The sequence below is a fragment of the Ailuropoda melanoleuca genome, chromosome 1 (genome assembly GCF_002007445.2).
Source record: "Ailuropoda melanoleuca isolate Jingjing chromosome 1, ASM200744v2, whole genome shotgun sequence".
Classification (NCBI taxonomy): Eukaryota; Metazoa; Chordata; class Mammalia; order Carnivora; family Ursidae; genus Ailuropoda; species Ailuropoda melanoleuca.
In genome coordinates this window covers 159,908,564-159,927,707 of record NC_048218.1, presented here as the reverse complement: position 1 = coordinate 159,927,707, position 19,144 = coordinate 159,908,564, and the positions used below count along the sequence as shown (strand labels likewise).

General features: G+C 40.6%; 1 protein-coding gene and 1 pseudogene across 1 annotated transcript in view; one reads left to right on the top strand and one right to left on the bottom strand.

Moving 5' to 3' along the window:
- DNAH11 (dynein axonemal heavy chain 11) overlaps positions 1–19,144 on the bottom strand; it is a 323,435-nt gene that overhangs the window by 166,440 nt on the left and 137,851 nt on the right. Inside the window, exons 39-46 of the mRNA XM_034643547.1 lie at positions 16,859–16,975; positions 12,217–12,355; positions 8,298–8,390; positions 6,856–7,050; positions 5,828–5,905; positions 3,759–3,891; positions 1,462–1,589; positions 272–420 (exon numbers count right to left, since the gene is read on the bottom strand). Coding sequence (XP_034499438.1) covers positions 272–420; positions 1,462–1,589; positions 3,759–3,891; positions 5,828–5,905; positions 6,856–7,050; positions 8,298–8,390; positions 12,217–12,355; positions 16,859–16,975 — 1,032 coding nt within the window. The remainder of the gene's footprint in view (positions 1–271; positions 421–1,461; positions 1,590–3,758; positions 3,892–5,827; positions 5,906–6,855; positions 7,051–8,297; positions 8,391–12,216; positions 12,356–16,858; positions 16,976–19,144) is intronic.
- Positions 6,648–6,752, top strand: LOC117795625 (annotated as a pseudogene).

Sequence of the window (19,144 nt, the reverse complement as noted above, 5' to 3'; positions counted from 1 at the left end):
ATTTCAGTTATAAGAGGCACCTAGCAGAATCAGATTCAGGGAGGCAGAAAGGAGAAAGGGACTGAGGGCAGGGCACACTGGGTGGTTACTGTTTAATGGGTATGGAGCTTCCGCTGGGGAGGACGAAGAAAGTTACGAAGACACATGGGGGTGATGGCTGTTTCATAACGTGAATGTACTTAATGCCCCTGAACTGTACACTTACACATGGTTAAAATGTTTTCTGTTATGTATATTTTACCACAATTAAAAAAAAAAAAGCAGCACTCACGGATTCCAGCCCAAATCTTGTGGGTTCACATACAGAATACCCGCTCTGGAAACGGTAGCGGGAGTTGCAGTCCGCAAGTGATGAATCTCGAACAGCAGCCTCATGGAGGGGGTAAGCGCTACGCGCTCATTGCTGGCCAAGGTCAGCACCTGGACAGAGCAGCACAGCATGAGAGAGGCGCCGTCGCTGGGGGGCAAAGGCTACCGGGCTCACTCACCAGAACACCACCAAGTACTCCCTCTCCCGCGCCCCCGGTACAAGTGCCAAAAGCAATGAGCTCACTCCCCCGAGCCGGAAGTGCGGTCTGAATAAAGATCTCAGTTAATCCCAGAGGGGAGCTCACTGACCCTTGAGGAATAAACTCACCAACATGGACTCATTCATGCCAACCTCTAACTGTCTGTAGCAATTACTACTACACAGAAGACATTTGTTCTAAGAGATGATTCCATGAAAGGCCCGAATACCACAAAAAAATAAACTTTCTTTACAATCTGAAATACCACAATTATCAATTGTGCTATAGAAACTCATGCAAGTATAAAGATCTCAGACCTACATGTTATGATGAAATGTCTTAATGCAGAAAGCAGTAATTACCACTAATTTAAGGGGGTTAGTAACTCTGTTCTGCAGCAAGGATGACTGCCTGTTTCTTTCTCCTGACCCTAACCATAGGCCCTGTGTTGCTTTAAGTGGCGTCTCACGGACCTGGGCTATCACTTTTTGTCTTTGCTGGCAGCGCTGGATTAGCCACAGCAAAATGCTTAGAAATGCATTTATATTCACTCTGTAGCCACAGGAATTTCTTAATTGTAATAGCTAAATTTCATCAATTTACATAGGGCACAAACTCGTCCTTTTTTTATCCAAGTATTGCATACTTAACCAAAGATATAACAATTTATGCCTGGCTCTTAGAAAATGGTGAGGCATGTATATGAACTAACTTCTCAGATATATCTCTCTCTTTAAGTGTGGTTAAATTTATGCAGACAAGAAAAATGCATTTTCCTTCAATTCTTTACCAGTGAAATTAAGAGAATTATCAGGATAGCACCACTTATCGAAAGAGCAATTACATAAAGAATATTAGGTTAATGATTAAAAACTAGTATTCAAATCAACAAATGAACAGATCTTCCTACACTTCAGGTGTGATATTTGTTTAGCGCTAAGGTATTATTCACCTTGTTGTCATCCATGACAGTGTTTAGTGACTCAATCCACATGGGATCAATATCTCCATCCAGGATGATCCATTTTGGTCCATCATGCTTAAGATTTGCTTGTTCTCGCAGAATGGATGAGAAGAGACCTATAAGTTAAGAGTAAATGATCCACAAGAAAAAATGCTCCACATTATTTGCCTCCAGGGAAATACAGATCAAAACTACAGTGAGATACCACCTTACACCATTTAGAATGGCTAAAATTAACAGGACAGGAAACAAGAAATGTTGGCGAGGATGTGGAGAAAGGGGAAAGGGGTACCCTCCTACACTGTTGGTAGGAATGCAAGTTGCTACAGCCACTCTGGAAAACAGTATGGAGGTTCCTCAAGAAGTTAAAAATAGAGCTACCCTATGACCCAGCAATTGCACTACTGTGTATTTACCCCAAAGATACAGCTGTAGTGAAAAGAAGGGGCACCTGCACCCCAATGTTCATAGCAGCAATGTCCACAATAGCCAAACTGTGGAAGGAGTATGCCCATGCTTTTGTAACATGGGCATATGGGTGTATCTTTGAGTTCTAATTATTTGGGGTATATACCCACAAGTGGACTTTCTAGATCATATGGATCAACAGATGAATGGATAAAGAAGAAGTGGTTCATATATATGATGGAGCATTACTCAGCCATCAGAAAGGATGAATACCCACCATTTGCATCGACATGGACAGAACTAGAGGGGATTATGCTAAGTGAAATATGTCAAGCAGAGAAAGACAATTATCATATGGTTTCACTCATATGTGGACTATAAGGAATAGCACAGAGGATCATAGGGGAAGGGAGGAAAACTAAACGGGAAGAAATCGGAGAGGGAGACAAACCGTCAGAGACTCTTGACTCCAGGAAACAAATTGAGGGTTGCAGAAGGGGAGGTGGGTAGGGGGATGGGGTAACTGGGGGATGGGCATTAAAGAGGGCATGTGATGTGATGAGCACTGGGTGTTGTACACAACTAATGAATCACTGAACACTACCTCGAAAACTAATTATGTATTATATGTTAACTAATTGAATTTTTTAAAAAAAGAGTAAATGATCCTATTACAGAATGAAGTTGCATGCTGTTTCTAAAATAAACTATTATTTCTGTAGGAAACTCTTTTATTAAGTAAATGAATTTGCTGTCCATTTGCTGCCTCTTTCTGATGGGCAGTGTGGGATACTTTTTGAGCTACCCCTGGACTGCAGACCAATGGGCAAGTTTCACTTGCATGAGGAAGCGCCTTACCTTCTCTGAGGCTTTCCCACATGTCAAATAAAGATTATAGTACCTTCCTCGAAGAACAGGTGTGGGGATTTATAGAGGGTAACATACATGCAGCTGAAAACTTACACCAAATGCAGACATTATCCTTTTCTATGTACATATATTCAGTATCTATTTTAGGCCAAACACCAGTTTATTTCATCTTCTCCGTTTTTCTATAACAATATTCATGGGATAGAATTCTGAAGCTAATTCAGAAGTGTTCTACATTTCTTTGAGAAATTTGGTCATTGGCTTAGTACAAGATGAGAAGATAAAAACATTTTTTTAAAAGATTTATTTATCTTAGAGTGGGGGGGCGGGGCAGAGAGAGAGAGAATCCTTAAGCAGACTCCCCACTGAGTGTGGAGCCGGACGTGGGGCTCAATCCCAGGACCCTGAGATCATGTCCTGAGCTGAAACCAAGAGTTGAACACCCAACTGACTGAGCCACCCAGGAGCCCTGATAAAAATATTTTAAACCCATAGTCCTTTTTGCTGTCACTACTTTTCCAGGTATTGTGTTACATGATGCATTTAATAATCACTGCTTTTTCAAAACTCAAGTATATAATAAGAAAAACTGTTTTGATGCATGTATGTGGAAGGTTTTGTTTCCTGTGAAATATTTTGTGCAAAAATAAAGGACACTATGCAAGACCTACTGCCGTGACTCATTAAAAAAAAAAAAAAAAAAGCCAGCAACCTTTTCTAATTATCACTGATCAAGTTCCCTTCTTGCCTGGTTTACAGGGAGCCCTGACATAAGTGACGTAGGATAAAACACACAGCTCTGAGCACAAACTTGCTGAATGCAAATCGACCACTTATTCAAATCTGGTTTTAATTTACTGGTTATGAATGCTGTTGTGAGCTGCTCCATTTCCAACAATGCCAACCCATAAACAATAAATCTACAACTATGACTGAAACTGGCTGAACTGAGAAACGGTTTTCTGGATAAAAAATTTGAGCCCTTGTAAAGGGGAAATACTACTTGCCATCTTTCCATTCTCGAGTAGCATGATGTATGAAACCAAAGAGTTCATCTGTTGTCACAGCTTTGGGGTTTAAGTCATTCCAAGTAGGTTTTTGTTTCATGTTAACATATGTTTGGTTCAGTGTTCTCAAAATCTAAAGGGAGGAAGAAAAAAGCTGAGAAAATTAATACTCCTGTAAGGCAAATGGAAAGCAAATGATCTCTAAAGGATTTTCCTTATTCACGTTATGTTCCTAGATATTCTGCATGTATTAAGTACGGGGAAAAACTGACATGTGCACATCTTCATTACCATCTTGAAAAATGTAATCCTACTATCTCTTAGGATCTCTTCACTGGATTCTTTGAGCCACAGAGATGAAAGAAAGTCACTCTATCATTTGAGATTTTTAACCATGTGTGCAAATAAGTCAACAAGTGTTCCTGCTCATGTTAGGAAAATCCACTCTGCTTGTACGGAGATGCATCAGGACTGCTGAGAGGATGCTAAGACGCAGATGGCTGGGCCTAATCCCGGCGTTTCTAATGCAGTAGGTCTAGGGTGGGACTGAGGACTGGCACTGCTAATGATGTCCCAGGTGATGCCTGTGATGCTAGTTGGGACCTGTTCTAACGCCCAGTGACCTAGAGCAACGGTTCCCAGGAGGAGATGGTCTGCACTTGAGGAAGAGGGCTGCTATGGAACAGAAACCAGGGACGCCGGTGCACAGCCTACAATGAATACAAGGGACAGCCTCCACGACACAGACTAATTTGACCCAGCATGGCAACTGTGAACGCAGCTGAGAAACGATGATCTAGATAATCAGGAAAAAGAAGGCTTGAGCATAAGAATTCACCAGGTAGACGCTTTATTGATGTCTGTTTAATTAACTGACACCTTACCCTGAATATCTGCCCCAACTATCCTTTTTACTTTCTCTGAAAAGCCAAGACATTTTTTTTAAAAGATATTTGTCATCCTAATGGGCTCACAGGCATTCAAAGGACTGATAAACAATTGCCAAATACTTTGGAAGAGTAAGTTGCTAAGTAACGTGGCCCTGAGCTCCAGTGTTCTAGTTCTATCAGCTTAAGTAAAGTTTGGAGAGAACAGAATCAGTGAAGACTAGATGAAAGAAATTGAATGCCTTAGGAATATTAAGCTTGTATTTTTAGAAACCATTAATCTACTGGAAATTATAGAATTTAATTTTATCCTTCCCTGAACCATGGCCCACATCTGAAACTTACTCTAACAAAATAATTACAGGTCTATCAGTTATCTACTTCAATATTTCAATTATTACATTTTTCACTAGAAAATTCCAATACTAGGCCTCCCTTTGCAATTGTCCCACTCTGGGTTTGGATCTAAACACTGGCAAGTTCCATACACACCCATGCTCTAAAGTCTCACATGCCTAGTCCGATTATTTTTAGTCTTTGGCTACTCACTATGTTTATACCCAAGCACCCTGAATTGAAACGCATGCAGTTCTGCATATACTGTCTGCCAACCAAGAAAATAAGTATGTTGCCAGGATTGTCAGTAAGATCAAACAAAATCAAGAAGTGAGGTAAAAATGGGGATAATAACACCCCGAGCATATCGTTGCCATGCACAGTAAAACACACATAACGCACCCAGCACAGTGCCTAACAGGTATGCCCCAAATGTGGCTTTTGCTGTCTCCCTTGCTTTTCAAGTTTTCTTTTGCCCCTATAGAGGGTTCAATTTCTCAGAAAGTATTGAAGGAAAATATTTGGGTTTTTCTTAGTGATATGAGGGGGAGAATCTAAAATAACTTGGGCGAGTTAAAAAAGTACTTTTGATAAATATGGAAAGCTCAATCTTCTTTCAGCTTGCTTTTCCTATTTGAACACAAGGTTCTATGTGTTACGCTCTCCCTGCCACTAATATGAAAAAAAAAATAGTGTCAATTGATCAAAAAACAGTATTAGAGTCTCGGCTTCTAACTCAAAATTATGGTGGACATGGACGAAGGGAACTCTTAAATAGGACTGAAAACAGGCCAGACCAAAATTTGTTCCTTCTATGGCTGAACATGAAGAGGCAATTTTCCATACCTTGCTCTTTCCCGTGCCTGCATTTCCGACCACAAAGACAGAGTGCCGCACGGCCAACAGCTCCTCAAGTTGGACCACCTGGCGACCAACAGTCAGTCATGGGTTCCTTTTGTGAGCTGGTCATTTAGGAACAAAGCAAAAAAACAAAAACAAGCCCCCCCCCCCGCCCCTGAAAAAAATCCCTACCCGTTTTTTGCTTAATTCTTGGCTGACAACTCAAGCCAGCTCCCACTGATGAAATCATGTCCCAGGAAAGTTAAAATGATGACAAGTGCAAAGTACAGTTTCTCCTGGATCTCCCCAAGCACAACAGGGGAGTAAGAACAAAGACAAACCATTACTCAGTGAGTCACTGCCACAGGCGGAGTGAGGGACATTAGTACTTGGTACGTGGCAGCAACTACTTACAAAACCAATGACTCTTCAAGAAGTGTTGGACAAAAACAGTGCATGGCTAATTACCTACACCTGAGTAATGACCTACATCTGTTACAATACCTAAAATAGATGCTAAGTGTATTTTAATGTTTGTGTATTCACTACATCCCAACCAAACACGCATATGCACGAGCCCTTGAGAAGCCAGATGTCATACATGTCAACATTTCTTTCCCACTAAAAGCACATACTAAGGATTTACTTCCAATTTTCTCTAAGATGGAGAGAAAAGAGAGAAAATTAATTTCTGATGCATGTCATCAAGAACAACGAGGAAATTTTGTCAACTGAAAAGTATGCTTACACTTCAAACCATGACTTAATCATATGTTCCTTCCCACAGAATGGAACCACAAAATAATTATTTCTACTTACTGTAGTAAAGACTATACTTTCAGGGATCATTTCTATAGTTTGTTACTACTTACTGCAGGAAAGCCTGTCAATTTAGAATGCTTTAAAGAATATATTTAGATTGTATAAAGGTCTGTGGAATATGTAAGTTACTGTTTTGGTTAAAGATCACTTAAATGGAGTAATTCTCACTGCAAATCTCAAAAGCTGCCATGAGAAGTATATGCTCCTTTTACTTTAAGAATGAAGCTCTCCTCAGGCTGCAGGTGGAGCTCCCAGGTGGACTGCCGGACCATCTGTTCCAAGTGCGGCGCTCTCCTCCGGGGTACATCCAGGGCTGGGAAGAGGTCACCAACCAGGCCCAGAAACACGGGAATGTCGTCTGTCACTATTTTAGGCAAATTGAAGTCCCTTAATGCTCTCATGAGTACCTAGAAAGAAAACACTTTATCGAAGAAGCCAATACAGGATGTAACAAACACCTCTACAACTAAAGATGTTACTTTAAATCCTTATATCTAAAGCATGGGATGGGTATGGATACTGGGCCTCTATTAGGATGGCTTTCTATCTACAGGAAGGGTAAATGCTTCCAAGTTCACATGTCAGAACACAAGAAGGCTCTGCGGATATCACAAACCTCAGACTCAAGTCAGGAAGGAGGCTCTGTTCCCGCTACAATCTGCTTTGATCTTGACAAAGAGTCTGAGGCCCTTCCCTCCTTGATCCTCAAACTCCAAGATATAAATTAACCAGGCCCATCAGATCATCGTGTTCAAAGAGAATCTCTGAGAATCTCAGAATGATAAACTGAACCGTTTTTAGTTTGGATATTTGTTCTGTATTGGCTGAAAACCAAAGAGGGCTTTAGATTTTAAAAGCAGTAACTTGCACATCAGCATGACTTTTACAGAAGGAGACAGGCAATCCAACAACAGTGACAACACAGTAAAGAAATGCAAGAAAATCCCAACCCAACTGTCAATTTTGACTGAGGGGAAGAGAGAGAAGTGTCACAGAAGTAGCAAATTATGTAAGTATCCTTTAACATGAAAAGAAACTCATAGGAATAGATTTTTTCAACTTCTCAAGCCGCACGGAATATATGCAGTGCAGCATATCCGCTGTTCTCACTCTTTAATAAAGGAAAAACGCTTCCAGAAAAATTAGAGAAGGCGGCTGTTACTGTTTCTCTCCAGCAGGGGTAGAACATGGCGCCAGCAGCTGTGACTACCCGGTGTCAGGCGACCATCCCTCTTGTTTCATTCCTCACGTTCATCTTACAGCCCGTGAAAGGAACACACTCTCCTCCATGAGATCATGTTCTGACTTTTTTCAGGATTAATTTCCCAAATCAATTAATCAGATTTTCTAAATGTTCCTCAGAGGAAATCAACCAGTGATTGTGGAATTATTTGATTATGACCGCCAAAATATCTTCTGTAGCTGATATTTCAAAAGCACCCAGAAAATCCCCTTTTCTTTCCTGTATTCATATCCCTACACTCAAGAATACTTGTCTTTTGTAACATAAGAAATGCCAGTCCTCACAATATTCTACATGAAAAATAGATCCTATTTGTCAAAGTTGCACTGGGCATGGCCCACCGTCCAGGCAGACGCCCGTTCCCGTGGTGCTAACTACTCACGCCACAAAACCACGTCAGCGCTGCGGTACCTGATCTTCGGGTCTATTTTTATCTCCTCGTTTCAGGGAGCCAGCTACAACCAAGACAGATTTAATAGCTCGAAGTCCCCAGTCATAATGATCCTAAAAATCAAAACACAAGTTATAGTTTCTCCAAAATTTCATGAGTAAGGTTCTCATTCCAGAGGTAGAAGCCAAAAGCTCTAAGAAGAGTTCAAACGAATACACGCTTTAAGGATGTGTACTAGTGTTTTCCTCTTTTCTTGGAAACTCTGAAAACCACGTCCCTTCCCCCTGGCTCTCTGCCTCCGTCAGCAGATCTCTGCCACCAGCACTGAGCTCCAGTGTGCACCCCAGGCTCCGTCCATCCTCCCGGCTCTTCTCCCCAGAAACCTGCTAACTCAGCAGTGGAACTATGTGCACGTTTTCACCTCCAAACATGGCCCACTTCTCCAGCTCGATGGACAGCCCCGTGAGTCCGCTCCTCCAGCCCCAGATCTCTTCTTGCCCTAATCATTCTCCCTCTTCATCACTCGGGTGTTCCAGCTCTGATGCTGGTGTTGAATACAGTCCAAGCTGTATTATTAAAATTCAGTGATAAAACAGTACCTCTGCTTTGAGACTTTTATGTAATCCCGATGGAAGACTCCTTTCACAGGCTCAGGGCTCCTGGAGGACAGAGCCCAGATCTATTCCCTTTTGCCTTCTAAGTCCCAGCATGGGGCACTGCCCAGGGCAGGAACTCAGTAAAGGGACAATGAATTAACGGACTGATCACATCTAACAGGGCTGTCTTTTGCCTTTCATCACCAACCCACAGAGTGACAACTCTTGTCTCAAATATCTCCCAACTATGCCTGTGGGAAAATCACCACCCTCTCCAAGAATCATCATCTATAAAAAGGCACATAAAAGAATCTAACCACTTTACAGGGCCGTTGTAGGAATGAGTTAATGCTCTGTGGGCAGTGAAACAATATATCCATGTATAAATATGTCCTTCAACCCATTAGTGCATTAGTAAATTCAATTTAGTAGGTCTTGACCATCATTTCTCCTGGTAATAAAATAGAACAGAACAGAATGCAAAATGCCAGGATGCACTGCAGATAGGAAGGGTAAGAAGTGTTTGGTGAAAATTCTTGTTTCACAACTGTGTATATGACACCCATGGGGGTGTCCTGAGGCTCAAAAGACACAGCAGCTTTTACTGTGGTTCATGGTAAAAATAATCAGTGGAGAGCCACTGAGGCAGAAGTGGACTAGGGCTTGTGGAGAGGAGGAAAGGGGGGAGGACTGGAGTGTGGAGGCCAGAGAGATTGGGAAGGGGCTCAGTGCAGTAAGAACATTAAAGGGAGGGGGGGTAGAAGAAATTCTGGACACAGGTTTAAGAGGAGTTGGTGACCCTCCTAAGCATGTCAACACAAGGAGTGCTACAATAATCTTCACCATTTTCATTATGTCACTCCATCAGTCAAAAATGGCCACTGGTTTAACTCTAGGAAACAAACTGAGGGTTGCTGGAGGGGAGAGGGGTGAGGGGATGGGGTAACTGGGTGATGGGCATTAAGGGGGCATGGGATGTGACGAGCACTGGGTGTTATATGCAACTGATGAATTACTGACCTCTATATTGGAAACTAATGATGTACTATATGTTGGCGAATTGAATTTAAATAAAAATTAAATTTAAACCCACCTCCCACTGGTGGGGCACCTGGGTAGCTCAGTGAGTTAAGCATCCGACTCTTGATTCTAGCTCAGGTCATGATCTCAGAATCGTGAGATCAAGCCCTGCGTCGGGCTCTATGCTCAGCGTAGAGTTTGCTTGAGATTCTCTCTCTCTCCCTCTCTCTGCCCCTTTCCCCTCAACATGTGCTCTCTTAAATAAATAAATAGATAGATAAATAAATAAATAAATTTTTAAGAAACATCACTGGTTCTTTTTAAATCCATCCCTACAGCTTAGAAAGTTATCAGCGACTGTTCCTAACTCAGCCCTTCTGTCTTGGCCTCACTGCCTTCCCTCATGCATCCATGACACTCGTTTAGTTGGAAAGCACTTCCTTGACTGTTCTACCTTACTCCCAACACCTCCCTGTTACAACTGCGATCATCTTCTCATCCTGCATCTTCTTCTAATTCTTATTTCACGTAAACTGAATCTCCTAAGTTCTCTGAACTCAGAAATCTGAGTGCACTTTCTTCATCTGTCACATTCTTCACCACCACCAGCAAGAAACATATTGCTTGGATAGTAAATGCTCACTAAGTGTTTAAACATGAGCCCTGGGAATAGATGTGGCTGCAACTCTGTGTTGCCTGGGTTCAGTGTCATGCTTTTCTTATGACTTCTGCCCACTATAAAATTAAAATGAAAAAAACTAATGATGTACTGTATGGTCACTAACATATCATAATTTTTTAAAAAAAAATTAAAATGAACTCTTTGCAAAAATAAAAAGGAAATTACAAACAAGGAGAAAAATAAAAAATACTCAGTCTTATTACTCACAGACAAAAATAAAAAATCACAATTTTTTTCCAGGCATGCACATACATACATACACACACAAATATATAATGCACAGAGTCTAAAATAGAAAACACATGTAAGTTGTATATCACATCTAGTGTGGTATGCTGCTTTCTGCATGTAACACTGTCATAAACATTCTTCCATATTATTAAATTTGCCACGATTTCCCCCTCACAATGTAAATTTATAGTTAGAAAAATGACAACATGAATTTCTCTCTCAGGTCCCAAATTCCACCTCGACAACAGGTAATTTAAAATGAGTACATCTGTCAGTACGGGTAACTATGTGGTTCTAACTGCGGCATTTTAATACCTTCATGCTGGAAGAGCTGCAAAATAATGTCACCAGGAACTAATGAAAGGTCATCAAAAGACTGAAGTCAAAGGTGACCGCAAAGCTGAATTCAAAAATAATGAGGCTGATACCCATGTCATTTTTGTAGCACATCAGCAACTTCAGTGAAACAGCAAGAAGCTAGTGACCAGCTAAAAGGCACAGCACAGGGACTACAGTCAGTGGCACTCAAATAGCCTTGTATGGTGACAGATGGCGGCTACACTTGTGACGAGCACATCATAACGTACAGAGATGTTGACTCACTCTGTAGTGGACCTAAACCGAATGTAGCATCATTTTCAACTATACTCAAAAAAAAAAAAAAAAAAAAATCAAACTAGGGAGGAAAGAGTAAGTTTGACTCACTTCAGAGACTAGGGACTTACGGAGCAAAAGTAAAAACAAAAAACAAACAAGCAACCCCACCTTCAAATAAAACATTACCACCAAAGTGAGAGAAATTTTAATTTCAAATTTCTTGAGGGGTTCTTCAGAAAATCAGCTTTTACTTCTTTTGACTCTTACAAACACTCCTGCCATCTCTTACTAGAAAATAACGTTCTCACCAAGAAAGGGAGATATCATAAAATTCCATGTATAATTATAGCATTGCTGAAGGTTAAGGAAGATCACAGAGCCCATTGATGACAACTATATGAAGTACCAACAAAACAGTCAACTTAATGGGCGTCTGGGTGGCTCAGTTGGTTAAGCGTCTGCCTGCAGCTTGGCTCATGATCTTACGGTCCTGGGATCAAGCAGTACTGGGATCCCTGCTCATCGGTGAGTCTGCTTTTCCCTCTACCTCTGCCCTCCCCCTGCTTGTGTGTGCACTCTCTCTCAAATAAATAAAATCTAAAAAAAAAAAAATAGTCAACTTAAAATGTCTCGAGTTTAATTTTCGAAAAAAATTTAAGAATTGTAAAATAAAGATTTTCAAAAATTTTATAGAAAATAAAAAATCACTCCAAAATTTCTGTCATGTGAGTGATAAATTACCCAGCACCTGTATTTCCAAAGCAGTTTTAATGGGATGTAAAAAGCAAGCCAAAGGAACAAAAAGCCCCTCACCTGCTTGGAGAGGAGCCCCCTGCAGAGCGTGTACAACGTAACGAACTTGCGGGCTAATGAGCGAGCATCTGCAAACCCTTCAGCAACTAACATGATTTCACAGATTAGCTCAATGTCAGGGGCCACCATGGCACAGGGCCTAAAATGTAAGTAAGAAATTTAGCTTATTAATTGTTATAAGGTACTAAGTACAAATTGCTGAAATCAACTGATTAATTTGTGTCCACATTCTCACCATTCCCAAGCAGCTCACAATTACCCCTGTCCATCACAGCTAATGCGACCCTTCACTTCAACTAAAAAATGTCCTGTTTGTTACTAGATACGTGGAAAACTTTGGAATGTGCGTAAATGGCAGAGGAATGGGCATAGAAGTTTAAGGGAAATCTGTGGTATATCCAGGAAACTCCTACAAGTTGTCACTGCAGAAAGAGGAGTGATACTTGGTGCTAGAGGCCACCTTTACCCACGGCCAGCGCTAGGGTGGTCAATATCTAATGACCAGCTCTGCAAAAACTAGCATCAGCTGATTTCCACAGAATAAACACCTCCACCATGGCTAACTTCCATCTATCAACACATGGCTAAACATGAGCCTGGGAAGAGATGCCCAATAGCACACCACCAAGGAAACAAAATAGAGAGGACCTAAGAGCATCAATATTAACCAGATAGAGAAATTCAATTAGGCAGTGATGCGCTATGAGTACTCGTCACCTTTGTTTCAAATATAACCACATGTTCATATAATTTAGTTTCTATCAGTGGCTGAACAACAAACTCAAAAATTTCATGTATATCTAATCAGCAACTCTTCCTAATCAGCATACCAGCCAGTTCTGGTATACTGCTGTCTCAGGCCAGCTTGGTTAGACTTTTAAGATAAAAATTTACTGAAACATAACGTTTAAATCCCCTTTTTGGAGGGGGATTTCCAGAAAGTCTTCCCTAAAGACCACTGCCATTTAAAGCACCATCTGAGAAAGTTCCACTCAGCTGAAGTGCAAAGAGGGAACCAAGTAAGTAAGCCTGTGATTTTAGACTTTGTAAAGTACATAGTCCAGTAATATTTATCCACCTGCTCTTATAAATATAATTACAGTCTACTTCATGCATATCTAATTTTCACGCTGAACATGCCTAAGTTTCTTTGGATCTGTGCCATGAGTACTTCTCCTATTCAAACTAAGCCCACATTTTCCCCACGTTTTGTACTTTATCATACAATAGAAGCAGTAAAGATCAACAGGAAATAGGGGACAGAAAAGGTAGTGAATTGCCTTGCTTGGTACGTACATTAATACTGCAACTTGTATTTACTGAGCACTTTCTTAATGCTGTACACAGTGCCAAAAGCTTTTCATGCCCTCTCTCCCTTAATTCTCCCAACTCCAGGAAGTGGCTACTCTTCTCACCTGTATTTTGCAGAGGTGCAAGCCAAGGTTCTGAGCAGGGTTAGCACACGCCCCCGGCCCCATGGCAGGTCAGGGGTGGAATCGTGGTGCTCTTATGGCTCAGGCACACTACCTCTGCTCATGAATGCTACTTGCATCATCCGAATTGGCATCATTCAAACTTTGCTGATGCGTGTACTAGCACCCCAACATCAATGATGCTGTCTTTAGTTAAACCAAATTTATGAAAACGTCACCAAACAATTTCAAATTTTAAGACCCAAGTGAATACAAGCAGGAGATGAATTGGGATGCAAATGTAAAAATACTGCTTAGAGGTTCAAGTTTCAAATGAAGGTATTCTATAATCTTGACATTGCTAGAATATTATTCTCTAAAATTATTTTTTCAAGAAAAACAGATTATAGAGCCACTCTGCTAGACAAAGCTGGTCTAGGAGGAAAGGAAAATATTCAGTAAATCACGCTAGAGTAGTTGAATGTTTGGGAAAAGAATTCTGTTTAAATATTCCCATTATCTGCCAAAACAAGTTCTCAATAAATAAAGTACATTTAAAAAGTTTATATAAAAATGAAAATACAAATGAAAAATGGTTAAATAGATAGATGGACAAGCAAATTTTAGGCTTAAAAGAACTGAAAGAAATCACACTAAAAACTAGAGGTTCTTACATCATACGTTAAGTAGCATATCGTTTTGAAGGCAGACGGTGAATAATAATACATACTGTGAACACCAGAGAGCTCTTTAAACATGTAACTGATTAGCCTCTAACTTAACAAAGCAAGAAAAGGGGACACAAATGACCCATGACACAAATGGACTACAGGACCTCACTAATGATAATAAGGGAATATCAAACAAGTTAATGCCAAAGCATTCAATAATCTAGATAATGTGGAAAGGTGTCTTAAAAGATGCAAATTATCAAAACTAATTCAAGAAGAAAAAAAAATCTGAACGACTCCATGTCTACTAAAGAAATGAATTTAGCATGGAAAAAAAACCGCCACCAAGAAAAAGTTAGGTCCAGATGGCTTCACTGATTAATTCTATCATATATTTAAGGGGTAAATAATACCAAGCCTACACAAACTCTGAAGAAAATGGCCAATTCATTACACAAGGTCAGCATTACCCTAATGGCAAAACCAGATAAAGATAATACAAGAAAGGACACTACAGACCAATATCCTTCTCGGCGTAGATGTTAAAATCCTCAACAAAGTAGCAGCATATTGAATCCAGCAACAAATATAATAGTATCTCCTGAGCAAGTGGAGTTTATCCAAGGAACGCAACACTGAGGAATTGCTTAGCACTTGAAACATCAATCAATATTTTTCAGCACATTAATACAGAGAAGGTCAAAACCACATGAAAACTATAGAACAAAACTTCTGGAAGAAAACATACCTGAAAACTTTTGCAACATGGGACTAGTCAAACTTTCTTCACTAGCATATTTTTAAAAGCCAAATCGATAAATTCCATTTCATCAAATTTAAAACTTCTATCTTTGATGGATACCATTAAGAAAATTAAAAGGCAAGCTACAAGTTAAGAGAAAAATATTTGCAATATATGAATTTAACAAAGGAAGCCTGCACGGTACAGCACTCCACAGAAGTGAAGTGTGGGGATGGCCAGGAAGGTATGCGAGAAGATGTTCAACATCATTAGCCATCATGGAAATGCAGCAAACTAAACCCACAATGACATATCAGTACATATCTATTAGATAGGCTAAAACAAGTAAGACTAAATACGCTAAGTTTTGATAAGAACGTAGAGCAAGTGAAATTCTCACACAGTGATGGTGAGACTGTAACATAGTACAACCACCTTAGAAACCAGACTGGCAGATTCTGATAACGTCAAACACACATTTGCCATGAGGCTGTCGTTCATAGATATTTACCCAAAAGAAAATGTATGTTCACACAAAGATCGTAGATGAATGTTCATAGCAGCTTTATTCCTAGGAGCCCCAAACGGGAAACAACCCAAATGTCCATCACCTGGTGAATGGATACACAAATTGTAGTATGTCTCCACAACGCAATACCAACCAGCTACACAAAGGAACTACTGCGACTCTCAACTTGGAGGAACCCCCAAACCTTAACATTCAAGCAAAGAGGCTAAGTCAAGCAAGTACATACTGTATGGATTCACAAGCAAGTACATACTGTATGGATTCACTTAGCATGAACCCTAGGAAAGACAAATTTAACCTCCAGGCCCAGAAAGCACAACCTGAGGTGTGGGGGGTTCACTTCAAAGAGGCACAACTTCCAGCTGTGTTGGAAATACTCCATATCCTGATGGCGGTGATGTTTTCACGAACTGTACCCTTCCACGCATGCACTTTCTTATATGAAATGACACCTCAACAACGTTCGTTTACAACAGGAGTTAAACCTAACTGGTTCAGATAGAGCACAGCTTCCCTGACGGACTTTAGTAAGTGTATATATTGGTGAAATATTTTTGGAAAGCAAGTCATCAGTAGATATTTTAATCTTTCACCAGGTAGTTCCACGGGTAAGAAGCTATTCTGGGTAATAATCTGAAACAGGCAACTTTTCATGTGAAGAGGTGTTTACAGCCTGCTCTCTTATGATCATAGAAAACTGAAGAGAAAAACACAAACCCTTCATGTCAGACAATAGGGAATGGTTAAGAAAATTATGGACAAGCCATGAAAGAGACTGTTTTGAAGCTACATAAAAGAGCATTTCCAAGGAATTTCCAACAATACGATCAACTGCTTACGTCAAAATAATAAATCAGAAATAAATAAAAATCATACCAAACCTCATATCTCAACTCCATAAAATCTAAATTATAAAAGAGCCAGAAAAAAATACAACAATCATCATTTCTGGGTGGTAAAGCTGTCACCTTTTCTTTATTCTTTTCCGTATTCTCCAAATATTCTGTCATTGGTAAAAAAAATTTGTAATAAAAATATTATCACAAAAGAGCTGGTATTAACTGTTCAAATGTACCATGTGACTTCTAAGTAACGATTTTAAGTTCTGGCTTCATATTTCAAAAGAGTTAATTTATCATGATGAAAGTTCTATCAGGGAATCCCAAAGAAATAATAAGGGGTTTTCCATAGGCATTCTCAAGGAAAAACAAATCATTTAACAGTGCAAACGAGCAACGTTAGGTGGCATGAGTGTTCCAGACGCTAAACCACAAAGCTTAACACTTGCCTGAAAAGAGCTTTGAGATTTTCCGGTAATTCGGTTCGACCAGCATATCCTGGGTTCATAGTAATAAATATTCCAACTGATGGCTTCAGCGTGATGGCTTCCCCAAGAAATACAAATCTACCGTAAGAAGAATGTTGATGGAATTAACTGTGCTCCTTGAATGTGAATACACATTGACAAATGCAAACCACTGCAAAATGCAAATTATTAATAGGGAGCTGTTGATTCCCGGTGATTTTCTTTAAAACTCATATGCATACATATTCTGAAGATGTTCTGAAGCATGTTTATTAAATATGCATTCCCTTCCCCACCAAGAGTTACAACTAGGGGAAGTACCCTTTTCTATTTTAGCAGAGCCATAGAGGCTGGAATACAAAAATGAGGACTTGACTACTTTAACAGTTACTGAAAGGTGATGTCATTTCTGCCTTCATTGTCGGCTGTGACTCTTCGAATGGGATACCGCAAAGATAGAAAATACTCATGCTAAGAGGAGAGAGCGGCTTCTTTGTTCAGTCTTCATTTTGCCTATTTGCTCACCCTCCCCCTTCACTCCCTCCGAACCTTCCTCCTATTTATTCAGCAAGTAGCTGTTGACTACCACGGAGAGACAGAAGAGCGTGGTGGTTATGACAGAGAGCTCCAGGCTGTGAGCATTCAGAGACCACTTCTATCACTTTAGACACGTGCCATTCCCTCAACTCATAAGAAGGAAAGGGGGTGGATGAGAATATTACCCACCTTATTGGATTATATGAGGATTAAAAGAGATTATGCATATAAAAGGCTATGAGGACAATGCCCAGAAGATGGTAGATACTCAACAGATGTTAGCTATGACTGTTGCTATTACCATCACTTACAGGCTTTGGGGAAGCTGTGAAAGATCTGTAGGAAGATCTGCAAGGGCCAGTTAGACTGCCGATGGCTAAGGCCGTGGAATGGACAAGGGACGGAGGAGCCAAAGTGAAGGACAAGTAGAAGGAAATTTTCAAATGAGAGGTAATGAGAAAGTATAAGATTTTCTCTTGCTGAGAAAGGAAAGGGATGAAGTGGTCAAGGAGCTGGGCCTATGTCACAGAATAGAGAGAGGAAAGAGCCAGCCACAATTTTTAGGACTAAGAGCTTCTGAGATACTGGATAGCTAAGAGAAGATGGATTTTGTGTAGCCAAGGGAAGAATGGAGAAACCTTCATTCACAGCCTAGCAGGCCAGGGAAGGCAGACAGGCCTGGCAGGGCTGCTCAGAGAGAGGAAACTACTGCAACAGAGTCCCCGGCCACTCGCCCGTGAGACATAGCAGGAAGAGCCACAGTCAAGAGTGTGGACTTTGAGGGGGCAGAGCCCACAAGAGGCTGGTAGGCTTCACCGAGGCCTAGTCCCACTGAGTAAATCCTCAGATGTAAATAGCATGTAGTAAAACACATGAGATCGTGAAGAAGACTAGCCATCTGTGCATGGGCCAGCAAGAGATGAGCAGGTGCAAGTCCCATCTGCAGAGACATGGACAAAGAGGACGCTATCCGGAAGTATGGTTGGGAGTGTCCAGAAGTCCCTGCATGGATCAGTTATGTAAGTCTCCAGAAGAGAGGATGGCCTCACACAACCTCTGGGTTACATCAAATATAAGATTTTGACTAAAAACTAAAATATGCCTGGGAGGGGGGGCCAAAGAGGAAAGAATCTGGGGTGCCTGGGTGGCTCAGTCGTTAAGCATCTGCCTTCGGCTCTGGGATCACGCCCCGCATCGGGCTCCATGCTTTGCTGGGAGCCTGCTTCTTCCTCTCCCACTCCCCCTGCTTGTGTTCCCTCTCTCGCTGGCTGTCTCTCTGTCAAATAAATAAATAAAATCTTTAAAAAAAAAAAAAAAGAGGAAAGAATCTAACTTCTCTAACATAGCCTTACAGTAGGGGCAAGGAAGGCAACAGACACATGGTCAACTGGCAACTGATATCCAAGAGCCATGCAGCAGCAGGATTGAGAGGTTTTCTAAGAGGCGAAAATATCCAGATATTATCTACAATAACAGAAACCTTATAATAGAGTCATAGCTTCAAGGGGCTAGATGATCCTTCCTTCACTGGGAGACTGAAGTGTTTCTGTGGACAAGACAGCTAGCTAAGCAAAATACCCTAAGAAGTGGAGTAAGTAGGTAGGCCAGAAAAATGAGATTGCCTTGTCTATGAAAAATGTTACAGGGAAAACCACAATTGAGTACTATAAATCTTTTTTTTTTTTAACGATTAAAATTTTTTTTTTTTTTTTTTTTTTTTTTTTTTTTTAA